Genomic DNA, 22,460 nt, shown 5'->3' with positions numbered 1-22,460 from the left:
AGGTACAGGTTGTCTGTTTCACTGGCAGTGTCTGATTCCCAAACGTTCCCTTGCTTGCAGAAGCGGAAGGAGCGAGAGGAAGACACACGCAACCACGACTGGCTGGCAGACTTTGTGACGACGTGCATGCTCTCCGTGTTGGCATGGTGGAAAAGTACTGCGTGAAGTGGCAACCTCACGGACTCAAATGGTGTGCATTCCAAGTGAACAAAAAGACACTGTGTTCCAACTTGCCTAATGTGCATACACAAGACGACGGAGTGTGCAAAGTGCAATGTTGCGTCACGTGACCCAGAGCAGCAGACACTTGAGCGGCGCAGATGCAAGCGGCAATGTCACCACGCTTTTCTCAGATCAAGGCTTCTGTAGTTGAACTGACTTTTTGTATCCAGGAAATCAACAAAGGAATTTTGTACATAGGAAAAGAAGCAATGTTCCGGCGAATATTTTATTTTCGTAAGGCAAACTTAGTCAAATAAAACATAATCAGAATGTAGTCTCTGGACATGTTTACTTACACGCTAGTGGCATAGCCAGGGTGGGTGTATGGCTGAAGGCTCCCCCTTCCTAAAAAATAACAGTCCAACCCTTAATATAAGCCGGCATGATGCCCTCCCCTCACAAGCCACAAAGGTTTTAACCACCCCACTGTCTGCTTCCCAGAAAAAAAGATCCTAGCCATACCACTCTTAGAAGTTGACACATGGTGAATATGGTCAAAATAATTCGGATGAGTTTTGGAAACGGTTAACACTGAAGATTAAGTGGAACTCAAACATACATCTTTATTAATGAAACCTCAAAAGACATTTCAAAATGGGCAGCATTGACCAAACTGTGCACCACTACCTCATAGAAATGCATTCACTAACTCGTAATCACTCACTGTAATAAGTGGTGAAAGAGTTTTCAAGGACAGTTTTACAATACACATGTGTATATCAAAAAACTTTTTTTTTTTCAAACAATTTAAATGCACAATTAATCAGTTTTTTTTTTTATTTTGTTGCTGCAAACCAGAATATTAAAATGAAAATACTAGTCTTTGTTGGGCAAGAGCTTTCAGGCTCTATAGAAACTAATTAACAGCAAACATTTGTTTTTCACTCAATAAAGTGGAGATTTACAAAATTGTACCTTAACAACAAAATTTACCTTCTAATATTTCCCCTAAATAAAATAGGAAAGCATTACTAACCACTTAATTTGCTGACAGATCAGCACCTATAAATTGAGTGATTTATAAATTCTGGATGGAAGCACATTGCATGTTGGGTAGCTCATACAGAATACTAACATGAAGCTAATGATGCCCAGTGCCTATGGTGTATGTGATAGGCTTTGCAAATAAAAAAAGAAAACAATACAGTGACTGTACAGTTCACATGCCAAAACAATATGCTATTAGTAATACAAATTGAGTTTCCTTTACTCCTTACTGAACCCACAAACATGTCTGTTGTTTCCCCCCCCCCCCCCCCCCCAAAAAAATCACGTGGTTCCTGCCTGAATCTTGCAGCTCCTGTCCCAAACTTCATAACATTCCAGGAACAGAATCATTAAAATCCTCCAGCGTTTCCGGTCGGCTATCGGTGCACCTCTGAAAAACGCAGTGCGACATCGGCTCAAAGTCAGCGGCTGGACCTTGGCTTGAAGTCAGCGGCCGGACATCGGCTCGAAGTCGGCGACTGGACGCGAGCTCAAAGTCAGAAGCCAGACGTTGGATCAATCACCTGCCGATGTTCTCCACCAGGCCGCAGCACTCGATGCCATCAAAGAGGAAGAAGTTCTTGAGAGGTGGGTCACGACACGATGCCACCTGGAACACGGATCGCCGTAGAACAAATGTCAAAGTGTTCAAAAAAGGTCAGAGGAGAAAGTGTTGTGTCAAAGTGTTCAGAAAAGGTCAGAAGAGAAAGTGTCATGAAGGAGGCAGCATCATTAAATGTTCCGCCTACCATGCGGGAGGCATTGTTTAGAAATGCTCATGGCAATTGGAGCATGAAACGCTAGTGTCCCGTCTTAATGTATGAACCATAGTTTCTGTTCACCGACAATCAGGGCCGTAACCAGGGGGGGGGATAGGGGGTTCTGACCCCCCCCCGAAATGTTTTTCTGTGTACGGCCCTGGTCGGTGCACTGGCAGCCAGCCGATTTTAATCTCCACCTCTGCGCACACGCAGTGGCGCCGGTCGGCTACCGGGTACCAAACCGGGACCGGATCTCCGGTTTGCTGTAACTCTCCATTATATGCCACCGATGCACATGATTCATAGGCGAAAATAAGACAATAGACACTTTCAAAATGGCCGCCGTTGTCCCCGAAAACCCCCCCCCCCCCCCCCCCCCGAAATTTTTTTCTGGGTACGGCCCTACCGACAATGAATTGTGTCGGACCAACTGGAATTCTAGGATGGTGTTCTGTGCCTCCCCTGTTTCCCTTAGGCCAGTGGCAATGACTCTTCAAAGCAGGAAGTGTTACATGTTTCACAGGCATAAGCAAGAATCGTCCCAACTTGAAAGACACTTTTCAGGGTTTTCATTGACAAAACCAAGACTTTTTCATAAACCCACCAATCCTAGTTTGGCCAATTTTGGAGCAATGCCACTTTAAAGCCTATTTCCTCGAATATCAGAAGCCAGAATAGTTATTCTTTTCTCCACACTAACAGATTACATTCTGTGTTACCACTGCCTTTGCCACGCTAGTACAACGAAGGGGCGACTTTCTCATTTTTTTTTTTTTTTTTTTTCACCAATAATTACTGTTCTTAGTGTCTGTCCAAAACAAATCATTAAAACATGCCAATATCTAAAACACAAGTAAATGCCGAAAGACACTCGCCGACATTCCTTATGAATGAACACCGGAAAGGTTATGGTCTCAACATGTGGTGCAATTCTTTCATTACAAAGAGATGGAATAACACCTGAAGCTAGGAGAAAGCTGGCAGTCTTGCCATAAAGAAAGCTGCCCCAACGTCCAAAGCTGGCACATCCCCGCGACCGCATCGTGCAAACACTTGCCTTGATCATGTCCTGTGCCAAAACACCGCCGACCACAGCGCAGGTTGCACATAGCTCCCGAGATATCAACCTGCACACGCAAGAAGCACACAATCCTGAGAAACGAAAATGTGTCGCATATGGTACCTTGTTCGCACTAGATCCCGACGCAGCAAAATATTTAATCAGACAGGATACCCCAGTTCAGTCTTGTCTAACGTTGCCAAATGCCACGTGAATTCTAACAGACAATGTGAAAGAAGCAAAAAAATTGTAGAGCCTTTCCACTTTTTTTTTTTCTTTATTGCCTCATTTTTTTTACATGACACAAACATTCCACTTCACATGAAGATGGAGGACCAGTGAAGCTGTTATTTTTAAAACGCCTAGGACGATGCCTAGAGGATGACGTCTAGGACGACCTCAGTGACGACTTCTAGGACGACCTCGGGGACGACGTCTAGGACAAGCTCAAAGACGACTTCCAGGACGACCTCGAGGACAACGCCAAGAGGACGTCTCGAACGACTTCTAGGACGATTTTGAGAACGACTTCTAGGACGACCTCGGGGACGACATCTAGGACGATGTCTAGGACGACCTCAAGGATGACCTCAAGGACAACTTCTAGGACGACCTCTCGGACGACCTCAAGGTCAACTTGGAGGACGACCTCGAGGACCATGCCTAGAGATGATGACAAGGGATCAGGACCTCACTATATAATAATGCCAAGGAAGGCTGGCTCACGCTGGTTGCCCCCTTCTTTTATTTTTTTTATTCATACTTCCTACGACCAATGGGGAGTTTTCTGTCAACATTTGCCCGGACGCATTTTTTTTCCAGATCCTAGCGCATAACTGCTTCGCTGTAAAGAGAGATGCTTGCCGGCCGTTGTAACTTGGTGCATTCACAGAGCATCTCAGAATTCACAGAGCACCTCTAAGTGTGATGTCCAGGTGGTACCACTATCTGCACCGGATAAGCTGAAGAGGCATTGTCTTATGGTTCATTTCTAACAGGAATAATGTGACCACTGTAAGGTAAAACATGCACAAACATGTGTAACTAGTGCATCGGTATAGTGTACATACAAAGTTCCATTTATTTGTGGGCCAAAGTATTTGGCCAAAGAATTAGCGTAAGGTTACGGGAACATGTTGTCACCAAAATTCCTACCAGGAGCCATCCAGCCATTCGTGTCATTCATGTCAGAGACTTTCAGGCAACTTCTCTTTTGTTTAAAGCTGCTCAACACAGAAGCTTTTTTTTAATTTTCTTATAAGGTGGAGATTTATGCAAGAATAAATTGACTTGCACTGGAAGTCACTTTATTCTTGCATAAATCTTCTTCATCTTGGGGACTTCTAAAATTACTATACCTAGTCCTTAAAGGCTATTCTCACCCTTCCGGTGGCTATGATTAAGCCTGGTGGCAACCGTTAATATTTCTTTGCTCTACTTACTGACTGCTGGCTCCCGGTTAGCTCAGTTGGTAGAGCACTCCGCTAGTCTTAGACAGGTCTCGAGATTGAATCCCCGATCCGGTGAAATTTTTCAGCAGCCACCAGTTACCTAGATGACGCGAGTTGTGCTCCACTTCAGGTCAGGTGGAAGTCAATTCATTCTTGCTTAGCTTTATTTCGCATGAAAACAGCAGCATCGTGCACCGCATGCAGGAAAACAACCAAAGTTGAGGAACACTCAAGCCACTTCAACGTACCATGGGAAAAAGAACCCAGCCAAGATACCGCACGCCAGTGGCGTCGCAAGGGGGGGAGCAGACCGCCCCGGGTGCAGCGCTCAGGGCGGTGTCGCGGCGGGCCATGAGAGCGGGGAGGGAGTCGTGGCGGGCCACGCAAAAACGGAGGGGGGGGGGGGGGGGGGCGTGTCGCAGCGGGCTACTGCCCCGGGTGCCACTGACCCTCGTGACACCACTGCCGCACGCTTTCTTTTCCACTCTTACAGTTTGTCACGCCTTGCTCCCATCTTTACCAAGAACATCCTAGGTATGAAAGCCAGAATGCTGGATTTTTCTGTCATGTATTGAAGGCTAGCACCAGGCTCATATTAGACACGAATACTACCTTGGAGTTCGGCTGGGACCAACATTACTAGGTGAACTGTTACGGAACTGCCCATAGATGCTGCTCCCACAAGTTGCATCCCCCTCTTCCCCCGAAGTCCACCTCCCATTGTTCGACGTGCCATTGTTTTCTGGGGAGACGGCTGCCATAGTAACTACAGTTACACAGGTTTTGAAGCACAGCATCCATGTGGTGCTTTACCGCAGTGTCTCCAAAGAATACAGTTTGGAAAGGCAGCCTCTAGATGGCGCTTCAAACAACATCATGTGAAGTGCTTGAGGGCGAAATGGTACTTCCATGTGCGGGAGTTCTACAACTGTGTTGATTTAATGACATTGGCTGGGAGTCATGTCTTCACTGAATTAATCAAATCAAACATTGAGGTTTTATGTGCCATACCAACTAAAGGCATCTCGCACGCCCTAGCGGAGGACAGAAAATTAATGGACCTTTTTTCAGTAAGCTTCTGCGCAGGCAATCGCCCCGTTCCCTGGCCTTGGTTCCCGCTGTCGCCATTTTTGTGGGGTAAATTTCCGGTCGACCAACATATTCAGCACCTATCTTTGCATATATTTCATCTTGGCCTTTCTTGCTTGAGTATATACTAGTATGGGTCATAAAAGGCAACGAAGATCATTACAAAAGCGCCATGGCAATGTATTTCGACGGACGAAGGCAAGTTGGGCTGCCCTTTATTTGTAGTTTGAAGACAACACAGATGGCACTCGTCACTGAAAAAAGGTCTATTTTGACTATTTGGGGATCTTCTGACGTGCAACTGAATCTCGGTTATAGAACACCTTCTCTGCAATAAGCACTTGGTTGCAATTCGAACCCGCTAACTGGGGATCCATAGGCGGGCGCTTTGCCTTGTAGTTACCGAGGCAGCGTCCTCACCGAATGGACATGAGTCCCAGCCAAACACTGACGCAGCGCGTGTAACTCACCTGTGCTCTGTGCTGGCCTCCGACAGGTGTACAAAATTATGGCACTAAGCCAATTTTATTCATACTTTGTTTCACTTCAAGTGAGAGTGCAGTCGATGCTACAAGCTGAAGGGGCCAATCGAACGGCGTCAAGAGCGCAACATCGTGGCATTCATTGCTTTTGCGAATGTGTTCTATCCCCTACTAAACCTATTGAGAGGGCTAAATTCCTCGTAACTGGTGCTTTTAGTATGTATCAATGTTTGTATGTGTTTCAGCCTTCATCTGCGCCTCGACTTATAAGGAAACGAAGCATGGGACATGCTTCTTTGCACCCTGGAAAAACGGTGTTGCTTTACCCCCCAGGGCGGAAGGTACTGCTTTACACCCTTCAGAGTAGGTATTACACTACACCCCTGGGAAAAAGGTGTTTCGTTATCCCCCTGGGAGAGAAGTGTTCACACACCTAAAGGCTCCTCTATACTGAAAGTAAGATGAACCATTGAACTCAGCTTTCCTCTTTTCTAACAACCTTACCCTCTAAATTTTTTTCCCCCTTTGCTTACCACTTTGTGAATGCATACCAAATGGACAAATTTGTTCTGGTGATCCTATGCAATGCTAAAATTAGTTGCACTTGGCCAGCATCAGTCGACATTTTTGAGCATCACACTAAGCTAAGCAGGCTGGTGGGTCTCGACGTGCTGCGTCACCGTTCAGCTAAGACTCTTGTCCTCAGTGATTAAGGCAAGTTTCGGTCAAACGCTGATGCAGCAATCATGTCCAATCCGTACCCTGGATTCCCCTTGCTCCATGGCAAAGAACATTCAGCCCTCCTTTTTTGTTATCAGAAGTAGCTGGCCATGCTCAAAAATAGTGTCGTCTGCCATGAGAAGAAAGATGTGGAGGATGGTCCATCCCTTACTTGGAGGAGGAACCGGCGTGTGGAAAAGTTTGCATATCTTTTCTGTATACTGGAGCTCTAGATTTACCCTCTCTTTTGAGGAAGGTGTTGTTTTATTCCCTAGAAAAGAGGTGTTGCTTTAAACCCTTCTAAGTGGGAGGCGTTGATTTACCCCCTGGAAAAGAGATGCTGCTTTATCTCCCTTCTCAGTGATGGTATTCTCTTACCCCTTAGAAAAGAGGTGTTGTTCTAAACCCCCTAGGTGGGACGTGTTGCTTTATCCCACTGGGATGGAAAGGTTGTTCTACAACCCCAGCAGAAAGAAAAGAGCGCTCACTGAAGGCGGTCGTCTGACAGGCGCTCCTTCTCCACAGCCAGCTCCTTGGCTACGGCATCCCAGAGGCACAGCAGGCGCTCCTGGTCAGACTCCGTGGGAGCCCTGCCCTCCTCATCATGAAAGCGAAGCAGAACTGGACAGAGAGGGATCGCGCTCAGCCCTCTGCCCCCAGCCAATCCCGTCTAGTACGCAATAAAAAACGCTAAAATCTAAAAAAAAATATTTTTTTTTTTCAAGGTTAGGAGCATTATTTTATACACCAAAGATGGCTAGGAGGACATATGCAGATCCATAACAAAGAACCATATTAAGTGAAGAGTTGCACTACAAAAGGGGTGCGGTTGTTTTTTCATTTCGTCTATTTCAGTTGGTGGCCACAGCGAATTCCACTATGAAAGCGATCACTCATTATGTCGCTGACCTTGATGTCCTTTCTCATGTATAGTGGAACAAGGCTGCCAAAACCCAAGATCCTTTATTTTATATTTCTTTCTTGCGTCACGGGTTGGGGGAATATGCTTACTTGTGAGCCGTGAACCACACTCTGATCTGTAAAGAGTCGCATCAGGTGCTAGCCTCGGCATTCTTGCTCTTAAACTTTACTTCAACACAACCCATTCCGGCAGGAATGCTACACGCTGCTTTTAAAGTTCACTGACATGGTTCATTTTACTTACATTTCGAGCCTTTCCGCACCTACCGTATTTACAAGACTGTAAGTCAACTCGATTATAAATCCACATTGCACATCAGCAAAAAAAAAAAAAAATCTTTAGATGGGCAATTTACTGCAAATACATGAGAATGGCAAAGTATCTGTTTTGAAAGCCCAGCCTCCAACACGCAATCGATGCCTTCAGGCGTGCTTTGGCTGCGCATGCACCCGCGAGGTGCATGAAATGTTCAGGCGTTGTCGAAACTAGGAAGTTCACGCTGGAGGCGGGACAACTGAAGCTGCTCCCTGTCGTTCTCACTCCATCCGCGACTAGATTACAACTCATCCACACTGGTGATGTCAGTCCAGTCGTCATCACTGTTACATTCTCGAAGCACGTCATTGGCGTCGTCCAACGAAATCTCGCACTTCGCAAATGACAGCACCTTCTGCATCTACCGCGCTTGCTCGGCGATCGCGTTGCACGCCACGGGTAGGGACCGACTGTGGACTTTTGCGGCGTATGTTGCAAGCCTGACCTCCACCTCTGGAACGCATTCCCACCTATCCAAACTTTGGCCTGCGGAAGCCTCTTCATTTGCCGTCACAGTTTAAGATCCCGCACCATTGCAGAATTCGCTGGAGCATCACCCGCTCCGAAGGGTCGAACTTACGTCCAACAGCGCAGTTGTTGGTTGCTTCTGAGTGAAGAATGGCCATAAACGAGCACCGAAAACCTAAACTGCCCGGATCACGCATGTCAATACATAAAAACATAGTTAGCGCTCCAGCATGATCTCGACGCTCGATCAAACGACGTGCGCCCGTGAATCATGCGAAAACCTGCGAAAAGGAGCCGTGGGGAGTGAGCCGTGAGACTGTTCCCGGGTTCCAGCAGCCTCCGGAGTGGCTCTTACAAGAAGTGCCGCCACTCCCAGGAGTTGAGCGCACCGTGCACCTTTCACCGCCGTACATTCGAGTTAATTTGCGAATCCCTATCAATAATACTTGTTTGTGCAAATAAAATAAATACTAATTTGTGAAATGAGCGCATAGAATAGCACAATGCTACAGGCAGGGGCAGACGCAGGTATTTCTAGAGGGGGGCTCAGGTCTTGGTCAACGTATCATATGATTAAGACCCCCCCCACCCCCCCCTTTCCCGTTTTCATGCCATAAATTTTTACACATGCAGAGTTCAAGAGGGGGGTCAGGACATCCGGACTCCCCCAATGAATCTGTCCCTGGCTACAGGTACAGCCAGCTGAACTCGTAACAAGCCAAGGTGTTCTTGATATTGCGACTGTTTTGTTTTTGCCAGTGGTGGAATGCTTTGGTTCGATTATAAGTCGACACCCCCCTCCCCCGCCCCCCCTTAAAATTTTGAAAAATTGAAAAATAGGTCGACCTACAGGCATGTAAATATGGTACTTCAGAATGTCATCTGACTTTTATGATCAAAGCAAAGAGGCATTCACAGCTGTCATTTAACTATTATTTTGTTATTACATAGAAGAAAATCCCTTTCTATCCGGAGGAGAAAACTTCCACAGTGGTCAGCAAGCCGACCCTGCAAGTCGAATGACTCAAAAAGACATATAGAGGAATGCCAGGTTCTCAAATGCGAAGGTGCAAAACCATGTGAAGTTTTTACTCTGGAGAAGATAGAGAAACTGGGCCTTGGGAAGGCACCAGTATTGGGAAGTACTTTAAGTACATTGTAATTAAAGTACTTCTCGGAGTATGTACTGGTACTTTAATTATTTTTATTAATTTTTTTCTGGTATTTTCCAAGGAAAGTACAATTCCCGATTTCAAAACACTTTTCCCAAACTATATCTTGTTAATTTTGTAACCCAAAATGATGATTTGTTAACAAATAAGTGCCTCAAAGTGGACTGAGTGAAATAGTTTGTCAGCAAGAATAGAACAACTACTCTGTGACTCCATTACATTAACCAACAGCCGCCGCCATTTTCGAAAATAACTGATGCACCCCCAACTACCCCTGGAGCAATCCATACCAGTTTTAAAAAAATATATTTATAGAGGAATAAAAGGGCATCATGAAAGACTGCTAAAAAGCACTTGCACTTCAAAAGTACATGATATTTATAGTACTTGACTTCAAGTACATGGTGCCCGGTGTACTTACTACTTTACTTGCAGTACATAACCTCCCATTTACTTTGTATGTTACTTCCAAGTGCTTTTTAGATGTACTTTACTCAACACTGGTAGACGCAGACACAGCCAAAATGCGGCGGGCACAGTAGAAGAGGAAAGAGTAGGCAGCACTTCCCCATGCAACATTACACGCGCTGCCAGCAAGCTAGCAGGGTAGAGCGGCGTACCCCCCTCCACGTCGCATGCTCCCAATAACTTGCTGAATCAAGGAAACATGCGCCGCAGGAAACCATTCATTTTTTTTTTATATTTACAGTAGCTGAATAAAATTTTAAGTTTATAGTGCTTAATTTTTTTTTTTTATAAATCTGGAATTAGCTTAGGAATAAATCGCTTTTTTATGTTCTAAACACAGTGCACATGTACAAAAAGATATGTTCTTGTGCACATGTGGTGCATGGCAACAACTCTGAAAAAGTGACACAAAATAAGGTAATTCACTCCTTGTAAACCACCGAGTGCATTGAACAAAAAAAAAATTATGCGTGCGATATAACCTCTTTTTTTTAGGAGAAGTAAAAATCACGAACAAGCCCCTTTCAAGGGGCTGACAAACATTTCTTTATATTTTCGTAACTATAAATATACGGGGTAGTTTTTGTTTGTTTTTCAGACTTTACAGATCTAATGTGGGCTGTGCAGGCAATATATGGCCTGGGGTAACAAACAGGTCAGAAACCTACTGGCGTTACGCGGGCTCGACTAAATGCGACTCCATCGCACAAACGCTCGCTCGGAGTTTCAACACCAGCCACTCCTCTTCGAGGCCTTTCCTCCTAGCAGCTCTACGACGTAATTGGTTTTCCCTAGAGAAAATCATCTGTCGAGCGGATACGCCATTCAGTGAAGGGCGCCCAGCAAGGGAGTTACCGTGCAGCAGCAGGAACAGGGGAGATGTCTTCTTGTCCAGGCCAGCCCCCGCTTTGCCAGCCCTCACCTGCAAGGCGCGCCCTAGCGGAACACAGCTCACCGTCTGCAAGTAACAGGGACCTCTCGTCAACAACATGTGTGGCAAACAGACACAGGACATGAATGAAACCAACCCAGATTGTTTTTCTCACGTAGGTGACTGGCTGCCGACTTACACCACAGATCGGCATGTGTTTTCCAATTTTCTCAGTTGTCTCGGGGTGTATACTAAAAAAATCTCGACACCTCGAACATGTCGCCAAGATAAACAAGCTAAACAGCAAGTTTATTTACGGCAATAGCTGTTACGGACTCTTCCCACCACTGGAAGCGACGTCCACTGTCGTTAGTTGTCGTAGTAGGGCGTAGGGCGTCCATCGCCGATATTGTCAAATGCTTGAAAATGATCGCCCGCCGCCGCGGTGTTCTTGGGATTCGATCCCGGGTACGCCGTGTGTGAAGTGACGCGCTGCCACAGAGCTATGCCACAGGTTCGAGAATCCGTTTAATCGGCGTTCGATCGACACAATGCGTACAAGTCTCGCATAGCACCCGCTAGATTGCCACAGATGCCGAGACGTCGCGATTGAAAATTCTTCATCGCTCTGAATTTAATCCGAGTTAATCGTAGAAATGAAAAGCTTCAGCCAGGTGGTGTTAGCCGCCGCCCAACTGAAACAGTTTGGCCGTATTCATCCGTTGCTCCGTTTATCATTACATCACGCCACTCGTCACGTCGTATCGCACCGCACGAGACATCACATCGGGCCACCGGACCCGATACCACTTGGAAGACGAGGGCTGCACCTTTAACCTCAAACGTCACCACTAGTGGATCTATGCAAAAGTCTATTAGCTCGCATCGGCAACGCCGCCAGTGCGTCTCACGGCGTCTCACAACGAGCGCAACGCTGGCACGCGGCGACGCCGAGATGGACGTGTCTTCCTGGCGACTTTCGCTGACCGATTTTTCGGACTTCGCGGGCACCGAGAAAACGTCCAAATGATAGAGCAGTCCAAAAAAATCTGCAGAATAACAAAACTTGCCTTTATTACATCTAAGCAGGCTTAAAAAAGCTGTAAATTGTGCCTTGCTTCAGGTTACGCTTGCGCACCCTGTTTCAGGTTACGCCACCGTTTGCGTTCAGCAACTTTCTATTAGCTTGAGAATTGCTGCCTTCTTTTCTAGCGTTATGATCGAGTACTTTCTGCACTTTTTAGCGACACATAGCGGCGGCACAAGAACAGATGGGGCAATGACGTCCAAGCCGGCGTAGTCCGAAAACACGATTAACCTAGACGAGATCGAGATGAGAGGCGTAAGTCCACAACTGCATTGGCAAATGAATAAAGCAAAATGGAGACAACAATGATGAAGATAATGATTGGCAACTGGAAGAAAAAAAGCCGTACAGTCACCTAGCGGTAGGACTTATCGGTACTACTCAAGTAGAGCTGTCAAACCAAGCCGACCCATGTGCAGCCAACATAGAATCTAAAATGGCCGCTTCTCGGAGGTGTTTTCCACTGATCGCTCGCAACGATTTTGTTAGAAAAATCTAACTTTCAGACTTCAAACTGTTTAAACATTGGTCGTGTAAATGCACTACTTCTATCGGGTAGGTTACAGTTCCTCCTTTAGGTCCGAAATATCAAACGAGCTTGAATTATCGGCGTCCGAAAAATCGGTCGGCAACTGTAGCCCAAAACGCAGCGTGCGAAGCACAGAAGTGATGGTGACTCGAGGTCAGATCCCTCAGGGCGTGTTCCATATTCACTCTTTCTCATTCCAGAGCAAACATTGTTTTGTACCATTCCAAAACCTACCGACATGCAGTGTCCCTCTACCTCTGCTATCACGTGATGTGACCCGCGGGAGCAACTCGGATCTCCTCGAGCAAGACTTGGAACACAGCCAACGTAATGCAATCAAACGCCGCTGTTTGAATGCCTTTCATGAGGCCGTAGTGTTGGATCTACTTTAGGCTGCCTTTCAGAGACTGCCGCGGGGCACAGTTGGACATGAGCGCTACGTCATCGTTTGGCCGGGAGTCGTGCCCGATAGGTGAGGACGCCGGTTCCAGCCGAACACCGACACAGCACTCGTGCGACGGTCTTCCATTTTGGGCGATACATTTCTGCTAAATATAGTGGGAAAATTGCGACGCCACGTCACATGACGCTGTCGTGTCACATAACACCATGTCATAATATCGCACGATAATATCACATAATATCAGCTCATAATATCACACGTGGCAGGGGCTTTGACGTCGAGCCAACAATCAACGGCTTCGCTCCGTTCGGTGCAGCCAATACGCCAAACTCATGCCGTCACGACCCCAGGCACGTGACGGCACGAGTTGGAAAAGGGCCTAACACAACTGGCTACACACACGCTAGCTTTCCCCAGCCCCGGTTAGGGAAACATGCAGACACGTTGAACTGTAATTGTCCAACTGCAAACTTCTCCGCGCCGTCCATGGCCCGAGGACTCATCTTTTTTTTACCCTCATTAGACAATATTTAGGTAAGACACCCACACCCAAAGCGAACAAAAAGGTTTATGCATTTACCTTCTGAATGAGGTTGGAGGTCCCGTCGTCCATTTTGGGCTTCTTCGCTGCTCCGGGGTCGGAGTCGTTTGCCTTCTTAACCGCAAAGAATGGCAGTTCTCTGTTTGTGCACCCGGAAAAGGAGACGAGATGTGAGTGGAGTTCAGCAGGACTTCACACGGTTTGGAAAACAGAAACACAAAGCAAACGAAGAATGCCTTCGACAAAAACCTCGCATTAGGCTCTGCCGCACCGTCAGAGCTTTAGGGTGCAGTTACGGACCCAGAATGTACCTTTGACTGGGGAGCTTTGCGTCCCACGCCGTAAAGCTCAAGGTCAAAGTGTCAAGTGCAAGGTCGAAGAAAGACATCCAATTTTATGCTCGACCGTTGGCTAGACATGCCGAGAAGTGTAGCACCTCCAAAACGGGGGCATTCTGAAGCAAGAAGCCAGCATATGAGCCCACAGCCTCCGCTTGCGGCTTCAGAGTTTGACGTTGCAGACTCAGTATGCCAACGAATGACATGTGGAGCTGTAAAATTAACTGGCTTACCTCGAAATGATACCGATTAAAATAACTTAATTGCCAACTCATTTTTCGGACAATTATTTGGTGAAAGGTGCAGTATTTTAAATGGCCGACGTGGGCAGCGTATTTGTCGCCGCCAAAAGCCAGTTGGAGAAATTAACGAGCAAAGAGACGTTCCCACCCCTTAAAAACACCACATTTTAAAAGTGCTTGACCTCAAATTATCCATTTCTTCGCACATAAGTACTGTAAAAGACTTATTTTTTGTGGGCTCAATATTTTGCAATTTAGGTCAAAGCTGAAATTTTCAAATAATTTGCGGGTTGTAATTTTCGCGACACACTGGGATCTCAATAAAGATTCCAATGTGTTTACATTTTACCTGAATTGTTCGCGGGACCCATTTTTCGCAAAATGCAGGCGATTCGCGAAATTCGCGAAAATGAGGTTTCTGCAAAAATTAAGTTGTTTACAGTATGTAGCAAAATGTAGAGCACCTTGAACCATCTAGCATCAAAAGTACTAATCAAAAGTTGTACGCAAAATCACTGACGTCGAGTCACTTCGACTCAATGTCAATCTTGGCTGTATGTTTGCTGCTATAAGCTACGGTCTGTCGCAGGTTAAGAATAGCAGGCAAAGCTCCTCTCACAAAGTCATTCGCTCTTTTCCACTTTAGCACAGTGTAAAAGGGACTTGCATCCCCTCCAACATTTGCTCTGCTCAAGTGGAATGAGTGGCGGGCTTTGTGGGAGGTGCCTATCCCACGTTTCTAAGGTTGCAAAAGACTATAGTAATCATTTTCGTGTTTTCTTGAACAATGGGTGCCTCACTGCCGATCTGTACCGAAATATTACTATCAGTTTCCTGACCATGCAAATACAGCATCGATCACCCATGATTGACTGGTGCAGACGCCGGTTTCAGAACTCCGGCAGATCTCTTACATTTCTCCTGCACCATCCTGTAGATAGCTTGAAAACTACGGCTTTGGTTCCTGTGTTTCACTTCCTCTTTCCGCGTGGCAGCAATTTTTAAAGCGAGCGTGAAACTGACGGCAAATGCGTGTCTCTGACGGTCGTAGCCGCTTCCATGGGTCCGGCGTGCGCTCGCAAGCGTGGCTAATCTCGCAAATCCTCTGTCAGTTATTTGGACTCGGACAGCAGCAGTGGGTCTGATGATGAAGCCAGATTATCATGTTTCAGTTTTGAAGACGTGTGCTTCACACAATAAGAAACTGCTTAGCCTAATGGAACGTCTGTCATGAAAGCCGACTAGACATTTGGCACATCAAACTCTTTTTGAGTTAGAACTCTACAGGGTGATTCAAGGAGACGCCAGGCTCTTTAAATCAACCGCAAAATTAGGTTTCTAACCTATCGCACTATGACTTTGTGCAGCGTGGCCCACGGAAGGTGCATTTTTTTTGTGAAATTTGCAAAGAGCGAACTTACCTGAGGAAAAAGTGAAGAAAGAAAAAGGCTTAGCTTCCATGGAAATGCAGCGACGCCACCGGTCTTCAAACAATACAGCACCGTTTCGCACGGGAGACAAGAGGTGGCGCAAGCAGTCGCGACACCAACTGCCGCCAAAGAACGAGCTTACGACGCCGAGAGCCGGCGTCTTTAGCAGACATGGAATTGCAGTTCCTAGTTGTTACCGTGCCTGTTTTTGTTTCTGCGACTGTCGCCGCCTGCGGAACGCGCGCCGCTTTTGAGTCGAAAAGATTGTTTGCTAAAGACGCTAGCTCTCGGCGCCGTATGCTCGTTCGTTGGCGGCGTTTGTTGCGCCATCTCTTGTCACCCATCCAAACGGCACCATGTTGTTTGAAGACCGGTGGCGTCGCTGCGTTTCCATAGGAGCTAAGCCTTTTTCTTTCTTTACTTTTTCCTCAGGTAAATTCGCTCTTTGCAAATTTCACAAAAAAAAATGCACCATCTGTGGACAACGCTGCACAAAGTCGTAGCGCGATAGGTTAAGAAACCGAATTTTGCGGTCGATTTAAAGAGCCTGGCGTCTCCTTGAATCACCCTGTAGTTTTTGCATTGAGTTTAGTTGTAAAATTTAAAAAAAAAAACATTTAGTGTATTTTTATTTGCTTCGTCACTTCATTTTTTTACAGCGGAGCTGTTAAGGGCTAGTTTCCCCAGTTTCGTGTCGATGGACAAATAAATCTCGACACAACCCTCTGGACAGCTACCGCCATCTATGAGCGACGGCGGCACATAGTACCAGCTCTGCTGCTCTTCCTTTTTTATCAGAGTGGAAAGGCTGAAAATTTTTTTAGATATAGCTATATCTTCACCCAGTTTGGACCAATTTTTGGAAAACAATAGTGTTTGACGAAATTAAATATTTCTGAAATTACGGTCTCTGCTTTGATGTTTACATCAATCAAGAGCCCATTTATTTAGCTTTGTTTCTCCGTATGATATCATATTGCAAACCAAATTTCCGCGGAAAAAGAAAAAAAGATTGTAATAAAACATTACGCAAAACGACCATTTTATTCATCGTCAGTTAAGAGTTTAACTTGTTAAAAAGCTCTTCTATATATACGCTGCCTAGACTGAGGCTGTAGAATAGTCTCTCATATTGGTGCCGCACTCAATAGACTTTTTTCAAAAAGTGCACGCCATCTAATAGCTGCTGCGACAATTTTCCCGTGTTCGCCATTGTTTTGACACATACTCTGAGCATACACTGGACCCAAGCGTTGCGTCAGCGTTTGACATGAACTCGTTTCAACTCGTACTGAAAGCGAGTGCTGAAGTCAGCGTACGGCGAGGACTCGGATCTAATCGCACGCTTTGTATCCATGGATGGATGCTAATGGCTGCACCCTTTATAATGGGTGGTGGCTTGCGCCACCTAGCATAGAAACCAAATGTATGATACCTCCCCTTGCCCTTCGAAGCCAATTAGCTTCCCCCTGCATTTTGGCAACTATCCACCAGGCGGTGTGGGATACCGCCAAAATGACCTTCGGGGGGGTCGAAAAAAAAACAACTGAACCCCCGCCACCCGCCCGTCACATTCCACTTTCCTCTTAACCTGTTAACGACTATAGCAGACCGTGTGAGCCGCTGTGCGGACCCAAGGGATGAGCACATTCCAAGACGGACACAAGCGGAAAAAAACTTTCCCCTCGGCAAAAATAAAAAAAAAAAAATGCCCGGAATCGGAGGAAAACTTTTTGGTCCAAAAACAGTAAATGCTACGACTGCAGAAAATGCATCCTGTTTGTACAGTCTTTAAACGCGGACGTACAACCTCGATTTTCTGCAGGGAAGATAATCCTCTTAGCACTTCCCTCTCCTAATTTGCGAGGGGAAGCCATGTTGGGGCAAGGTAAAAAGGGGAGAGAATATAGGAAAGGAGGAGGTGGGCAAAAGTGGAAAGCGCAAAGTGTACGTCGGCCTTTAAGCGAAGCATCCTTATTATTGGAGTCTTCGTCTTCGAGACATGACGGCAGAAGAGGGCGGCTCTCACTGTGTGTAAGTGTGCTCGACGAGGTCACTGAAGAAGTAGCCGAACAGGCCCCAGACGTGGCCGCAGTAGAACTTGACCCCCAGGGCACGGCAGGCCGCGTTGAGGCGCACCACAGCCTCCGTGGAGGGTGTCTCCGCGCAGCAGACCATGTCAAAGCGCCCCAGGTAGGCCTCGTCCAAGTCCACCAGGCTGCCCTCCTCCGACTGCACCTCCACCATTGGATTCAGGCTCTGGGCGTACGCCTTGGAGCTGTGCGCGCGCTGCGGAGACGCGTGGGGAAGTCGCTCGTTGAAAGACGAGACCCGTACGTTCCCGCCCATGGCGCAGTGCCTGTCCGTAGCATCCTACAGGTCTGTAGTATGTAGTTCTCGAGTTATGAGCAGCGCCCCTCGCGAGCAAAGTTAGATATGCTTAGGTCGCGTTTTGGTTGTGCATCCCTACGCTCGCTCGAACTATGTGAAATAAAACAAATAAAACAAATTTGTGAAATAAAACAAAACAAAAAGCTGAAAAAAATATCATTTTAGCGTTTTTATAGCACTCCAAAGCGTAAGTTGCAACTTGTTTTTTTTTTGTTTTTTTTAAAGATCTTTTGAGTTCTCTCACACGCTTCGTCAGCGCACGTGGACAGACGTTGAAAGACGCCAACAGAGAAGCATGGGACGTCGGGATGCCACTTTACGACAGCATCGAATAGCTGCGTCCCACAGATGTTAGCATAGGCTACTGTTGCTACAGCGCCCATTTTGTGGTCGTGTCTTGCGGATTCTACGGCACCCCCTTGTTGAGAGGAACAGGCCTATGCGGCGAGCAAGCCAACCAAAACACGTCCCATTGTGCGTTTCGTTTCATTCATTTCTCCTTAAAGGACACATGCAAAGGAAAAAAACATTTTTTTTAAATAGCTTAGATGGAAAAAGGATATCATAAATCAATTTTACAACCAAGAAAAAAAAATTTTAGAACTATATTTACGGCGCTATACGAATTTGTAGTTGGCACCGGCGGGCGCCGTGGAAAAGTGGCCCTTGACGGGTCCATATTTGTCACGTGGTGCTTGCGCTCTTTCGGAAGCTTCCTATGGCCTTTAAAAGTACCTTATTCATCTTTGTTTGAAGTATAACAAAAAACTAAGATGAATAAGTAGCTTTTAGAGCCCAAAGGAAACTCCTGAAAAAGCGCAAGCAGACTTGATAGACCTGTGCGCCGGTCAGACGACGGCGACGGTGCCCCGAAGCAGACGAACTTGTGCGGCGGCGGCAACGGCGGCGTGGACAAACGCGTTGAAGCGGCGTTCGCACAATGCTCAGCGTGCGGCGGCGACGCAGCGCAGTGGCGCGCGGGCCTACCACGTGATTAGCGGCGGCTCCCGCGAGCGCCAACTACAAATTCGTATAGCGCCGTAAATATAGCTCTAAAAATTTCTTTTCTTCGTTGTAAAATCGTTTTATGACATCCTTTTTCCATCTAAGCTGTCTAAAAAAAATGTTTTTTTCCTCTGCATGTGTCCTTTAAAGGGAAGCTCCAGCATCTATTTGAATGTTGTCAACTATAAACATATTTTCTGAAAGAGCACAAGAAACTGAGCCTAGAGCAGCAAGTAAATTTCCCAAAAATCTTTCTAAATAATTTTTGATCTCAGTGACACGACATGACCGAAGTCGAAACATTACTTGCAATGTTACCAGTCTGCCATCTTGTTGTGACGTCAGATGTTGATAAACATACCACGTGGGCAGCTTGAGCCTGTTCCTCCTGTTGACAGAAGCAGTCGGAAGGCCGTCGCTATCGTCCGTGGGAAATCATGGGCCATGATTCATCGAGCTTGTCCGAGTCGAGCAATGACCAGCAAATGTTTTAAGATTTTCAGTACGAGATTTGAGATGATTCTCAGTTCGCATTCTATCCGCCGGCATCGCCTCCAAGCAAATCACCCGTGGCGGCTGCATTCGCAATCCACCAACATGTGGACTCTGATGCCGCTTCAGAAGCAGAATGGTATGAAAAGTTTTCTTTGCTAGCACGCGCAAACTGTTTTCTAGCACGACGCAAACGTTATAAAGCCGGTATTCGCGTTGGGCTCCTCAGACCCACTTCCGTCGCAGGAACTTCTCGGTTGGAAACCGATAAGATGTCACTCTGCTGTACTTCTTTGTGGTGTTACTGCACTCCACAGCACATCTACGATTTCCCCCCAATCGCATGCCACAAATCGCCTAAACCAGACGTAATCCGCAAAACCAGACGCTCACTATCACTACAACGCACAATGTGTGGAGCAAAGAGTATTGTCTACTTTCGGATAAAACATACTGCTTGCAAATATTAGTATCGACGTCGAGCATCACAGCTACCGTCCACGCTCCTTTTGCAGCCCGATCAACATCGCAACTGAAAATAGCGAGCGGAATCTCATCAAGTAAATAAGCCTTTAGCATCCATTCTGCAGCAGTTATGCAGAATTAATCGCCGCGCGTCACATTATTCACGGAAAGTTTTGCAGTGCAACGAGCCTCGTTCATTTCACCCACTAAAGTAGTCAGACATTGCCGGGAAGACGTATAATCAATGATTCCAACGCAAAAAAGAGCATAGGGACTCGCACCGATGCCGAAAATGTTGCATTCCAATGGTTGGTTGATGGGGGGCAGTGCGCTTCTTGCCCACACCCCATACACGTGTGTGGCACCGGTGGAGTGCCACTGGGGGCACTCCGGTTTGTCTGTTAACATGAGTTGGTGTATTGGCAATGTGTGCAATCGAAAGCGTCGCTGTGGTCGGCCTGCCACGATTGGTCGAATGCTAACAATGACGTCAGCAAAGCATTTCTCATTGACGGAAATAAAAGGAATGTATAAACTTCAATTTTGACAGTGTTCGCAAAGTTGGTTTCAGAGCGCTATGATTTCAAGCTTCCACCATGCTCATTACAAACACCATCGAACTTGTTGTTCGCAAGGTAATGACGTCACGACAGGGAACCATACAAAGGTGCCGCCGTAACATCTCGCCGCTAATAGGGGGCAACCGCCGTATGCCATATTTGAGCGCACTTACAGTTACGGGCTGCTAAGACTGGCAATCTTGGTGGTTTGGAGTGCAGGCTGCAAAAGCAGTGTGAAAGCTCACCATCCGCAGCCACATACTCAGCTATGGACGTCAGCGGATATCCTTTATTGACGACGAGATGTTTCAGAGGGGCCTTACAACCAGGATTATCAGCTGCCAACGACGAGTTCGATGGTGTGTGTAAGACGCGTGGTGGAAGCATGGAGTCACCGTGTTCCTCATCCAACACCGCCAAAGTTGGCGGTCCGACATTACCCTATTTCTTTCAATGAAAGCTGGATTAATCCCCCTAGAAATGCCATGGTCGAGAATCTGGCTAATCGTGGGAGGCAGAGCCAATGGGAGGCCGACCACCGCGACACGGATAGATGGATGGATGGTATTGGCTATACCCTTTGTAATGGGCGGTAGCTTGCGCCACCTAGCCTAAGTCTAAAAAAACTTTCGGTTGCGCATGTCACAGTCACTGACGCTCTTGAAGCGGCTTCACTAAAGAGCTACAGAGTGACGCAACATATTCACGTTTTTTCCGATGTCCGTCCTTTGAACCATGAACTGCGACGAGAAGTCATCAGCGGAGACCTGCGAAATCGAAGCAGCGGCCCGAGTTGCAGTCGGAGGTTTACCACCAAAACTGACGCGCGTACATTACGGTGATCCAAGAGCGTGATGGACTTGACGCCCGCCAGGACCAAGCTCTTGGTCACTTCGGCTCCGAGGCCGTTCAGGCCGGCCACGAGAACCCTCGTCGATCGTAGCCTGGGAAAAGACACCGACCGCTGTTTTAGAAAAACTTTCAAATTTCGCCGGTTTCTTTGAGGAAGACGGAAAGACGCCACCGCACCTCGGCTTCCTCGGCCGACTTACCGCTTCTGAGATTCCAATCCCCAGAGACGAATCTGCCTGTCGTAGAGGTTGGCTTCTTCTTCAGACAGCTCGGTCCGTAGCGTTTCTTCGCCCATGTTTGCTCGAAACAACCGCAATCAAAATGTTCGTGTACTCAGCGCCAACAAAAACTGCCGGTATATTCAATCAGTGTGCTCGATTGGCCGATTGGCCTCCATCGACCACCAGCACGAATGACGACACTTCCTAATCACGTGATTGTAAACTCGCAGTTCCTTTTGTTTACACACTTTACTCAATTTAACTATTGTTTTAGGCTTCATAAAATTTAAACAAGCGTATTATGCTACTAAAGCAAGCCACTCAACAACCTTTTTTATGACGTCAAACCCACGTGATCAGAAAACAGTGACGCTACATCCATAGAGTTATTATAATGTACGCTAGAGGTTCAACTGGCGCTAGTGTCTATGCGACTTCCGGGAGGCAAATTGAAGCAGACAGCAACCAGTTCACTTTTGCGGTGCTCCTGTGCATTCCTATGGGAAAACGCGCGTGAAATTTGCCTCTTCGCCGGAAAATAACACGAATGGCTTTTATTATTTCGGTTGTACCGGATAGTATGTACACTTATTAATATTGTAAAAGTGTAATTGCTTTAATTACAGCATTTTTCTTTACCACTGAACGATGTTAAGCTTCGCTATATTTCAGGCCCAAACCTATGTTCCATGGCAGGTATGTAAAAACAAGCGACGATTCTAAGCAAACTAACGATCGAAAAGAATGTAGAGTGTGTTCAAGGTTCGCTAGCATTGCAGTGGCGCTTATATATCGCTAATATGCCCGTCCTGTCACTTTATGAAAATGACTCCTTCGTGCATCTTTACGACGGTTAAAAAACATTCGAATGTAAGAAATAAAGTACGTGGACTACGAAAGGTGTGCCTTTTTATTA

The 22,460-nt window shown here is 46.6% G+C and overlaps 1 protein-coding gene across 1 annotated transcript; it reads right to left on the bottom strand.

Moving 5' to 3' along the window:
• Nucleotides 1-760: 760 nt before the first annotated feature.
• Nucleotides 761-21,902, bottom strand: LOC8038499 (SUMO-activating enzyme subunit 1). The gene is made up of 9 exons (XM_029971496.4): nucleotides 21,524-21,902; nucleotides 21,304-21,415; nucleotides 21,179-21,238; nucleotides 17,588-17,847; nucleotides 13,588-13,687; nucleotides 10,973-11,075; nucleotides 7,261-7,393; nucleotides 3,028-3,097; nucleotides 761-1,819 (listed from the first exon to the last, which is right to left on the bottom strand). The coding sequence occupies exons 1-9, from the start codon at nucleotides 21,616-21,618 to the stop codon at nucleotides 1,730-1,732; spliced, it is 1,023 nt and encodes a 340-aa protein (XP_029827356.3). The 5' UTR covers nucleotides 21,619-21,902; the 3' UTR covers nucleotides 761-1,729.
• Nucleotides 21,903-22,460: the final 558 nt, after the last annotated feature.

This window comes from Ixodes scapularis, unplaced genomic scaffold (genome assembly GCF_016920785.2).
Source record: "Ixodes scapularis isolate PalLabHiFi unplaced genomic scaffold, ASM1692078v2 PGA_scaffold10__122_contigs__length_95168666, whole genome shotgun sequence".
In the NCBI taxonomy this organism is placed as follows: Eukaryota; Metazoa; Arthropoda; class Arachnida; order Ixodida; family Ixodidae; genus Ixodes; species Ixodes scapularis.
Note: the sequence above shows the minus strand (reverse complement) of the source record. Positions and strands in the feature narration are given on the sequence as shown.

Excerpts from the sequence above, each read along its gene's own strand:
- LOC8038499 (XM_029971496.4), bottom strand. The coding sequence starts at position 21,618 with ATGGGCGAAGAAACGCTACGGACCGAGCTGTCTGAAGAAGAAGCCAAC. Across the intron at positions 11,076-13,587 it reads CCTCCAACCTCATTCAGAAG|ACGGTGAGCTGTGTTCCGCT; the intron begins GTAAATGCATAA and ends TGTTACTTGCAG. Across the intron at positions 1,820-3,027 it reads TGGCACAGGACATGATCAAG|GTGGCATCGTGTCGTGACCC; the intron begins GCAAGTGTTTGC and ends TCCGTGTTCCAG.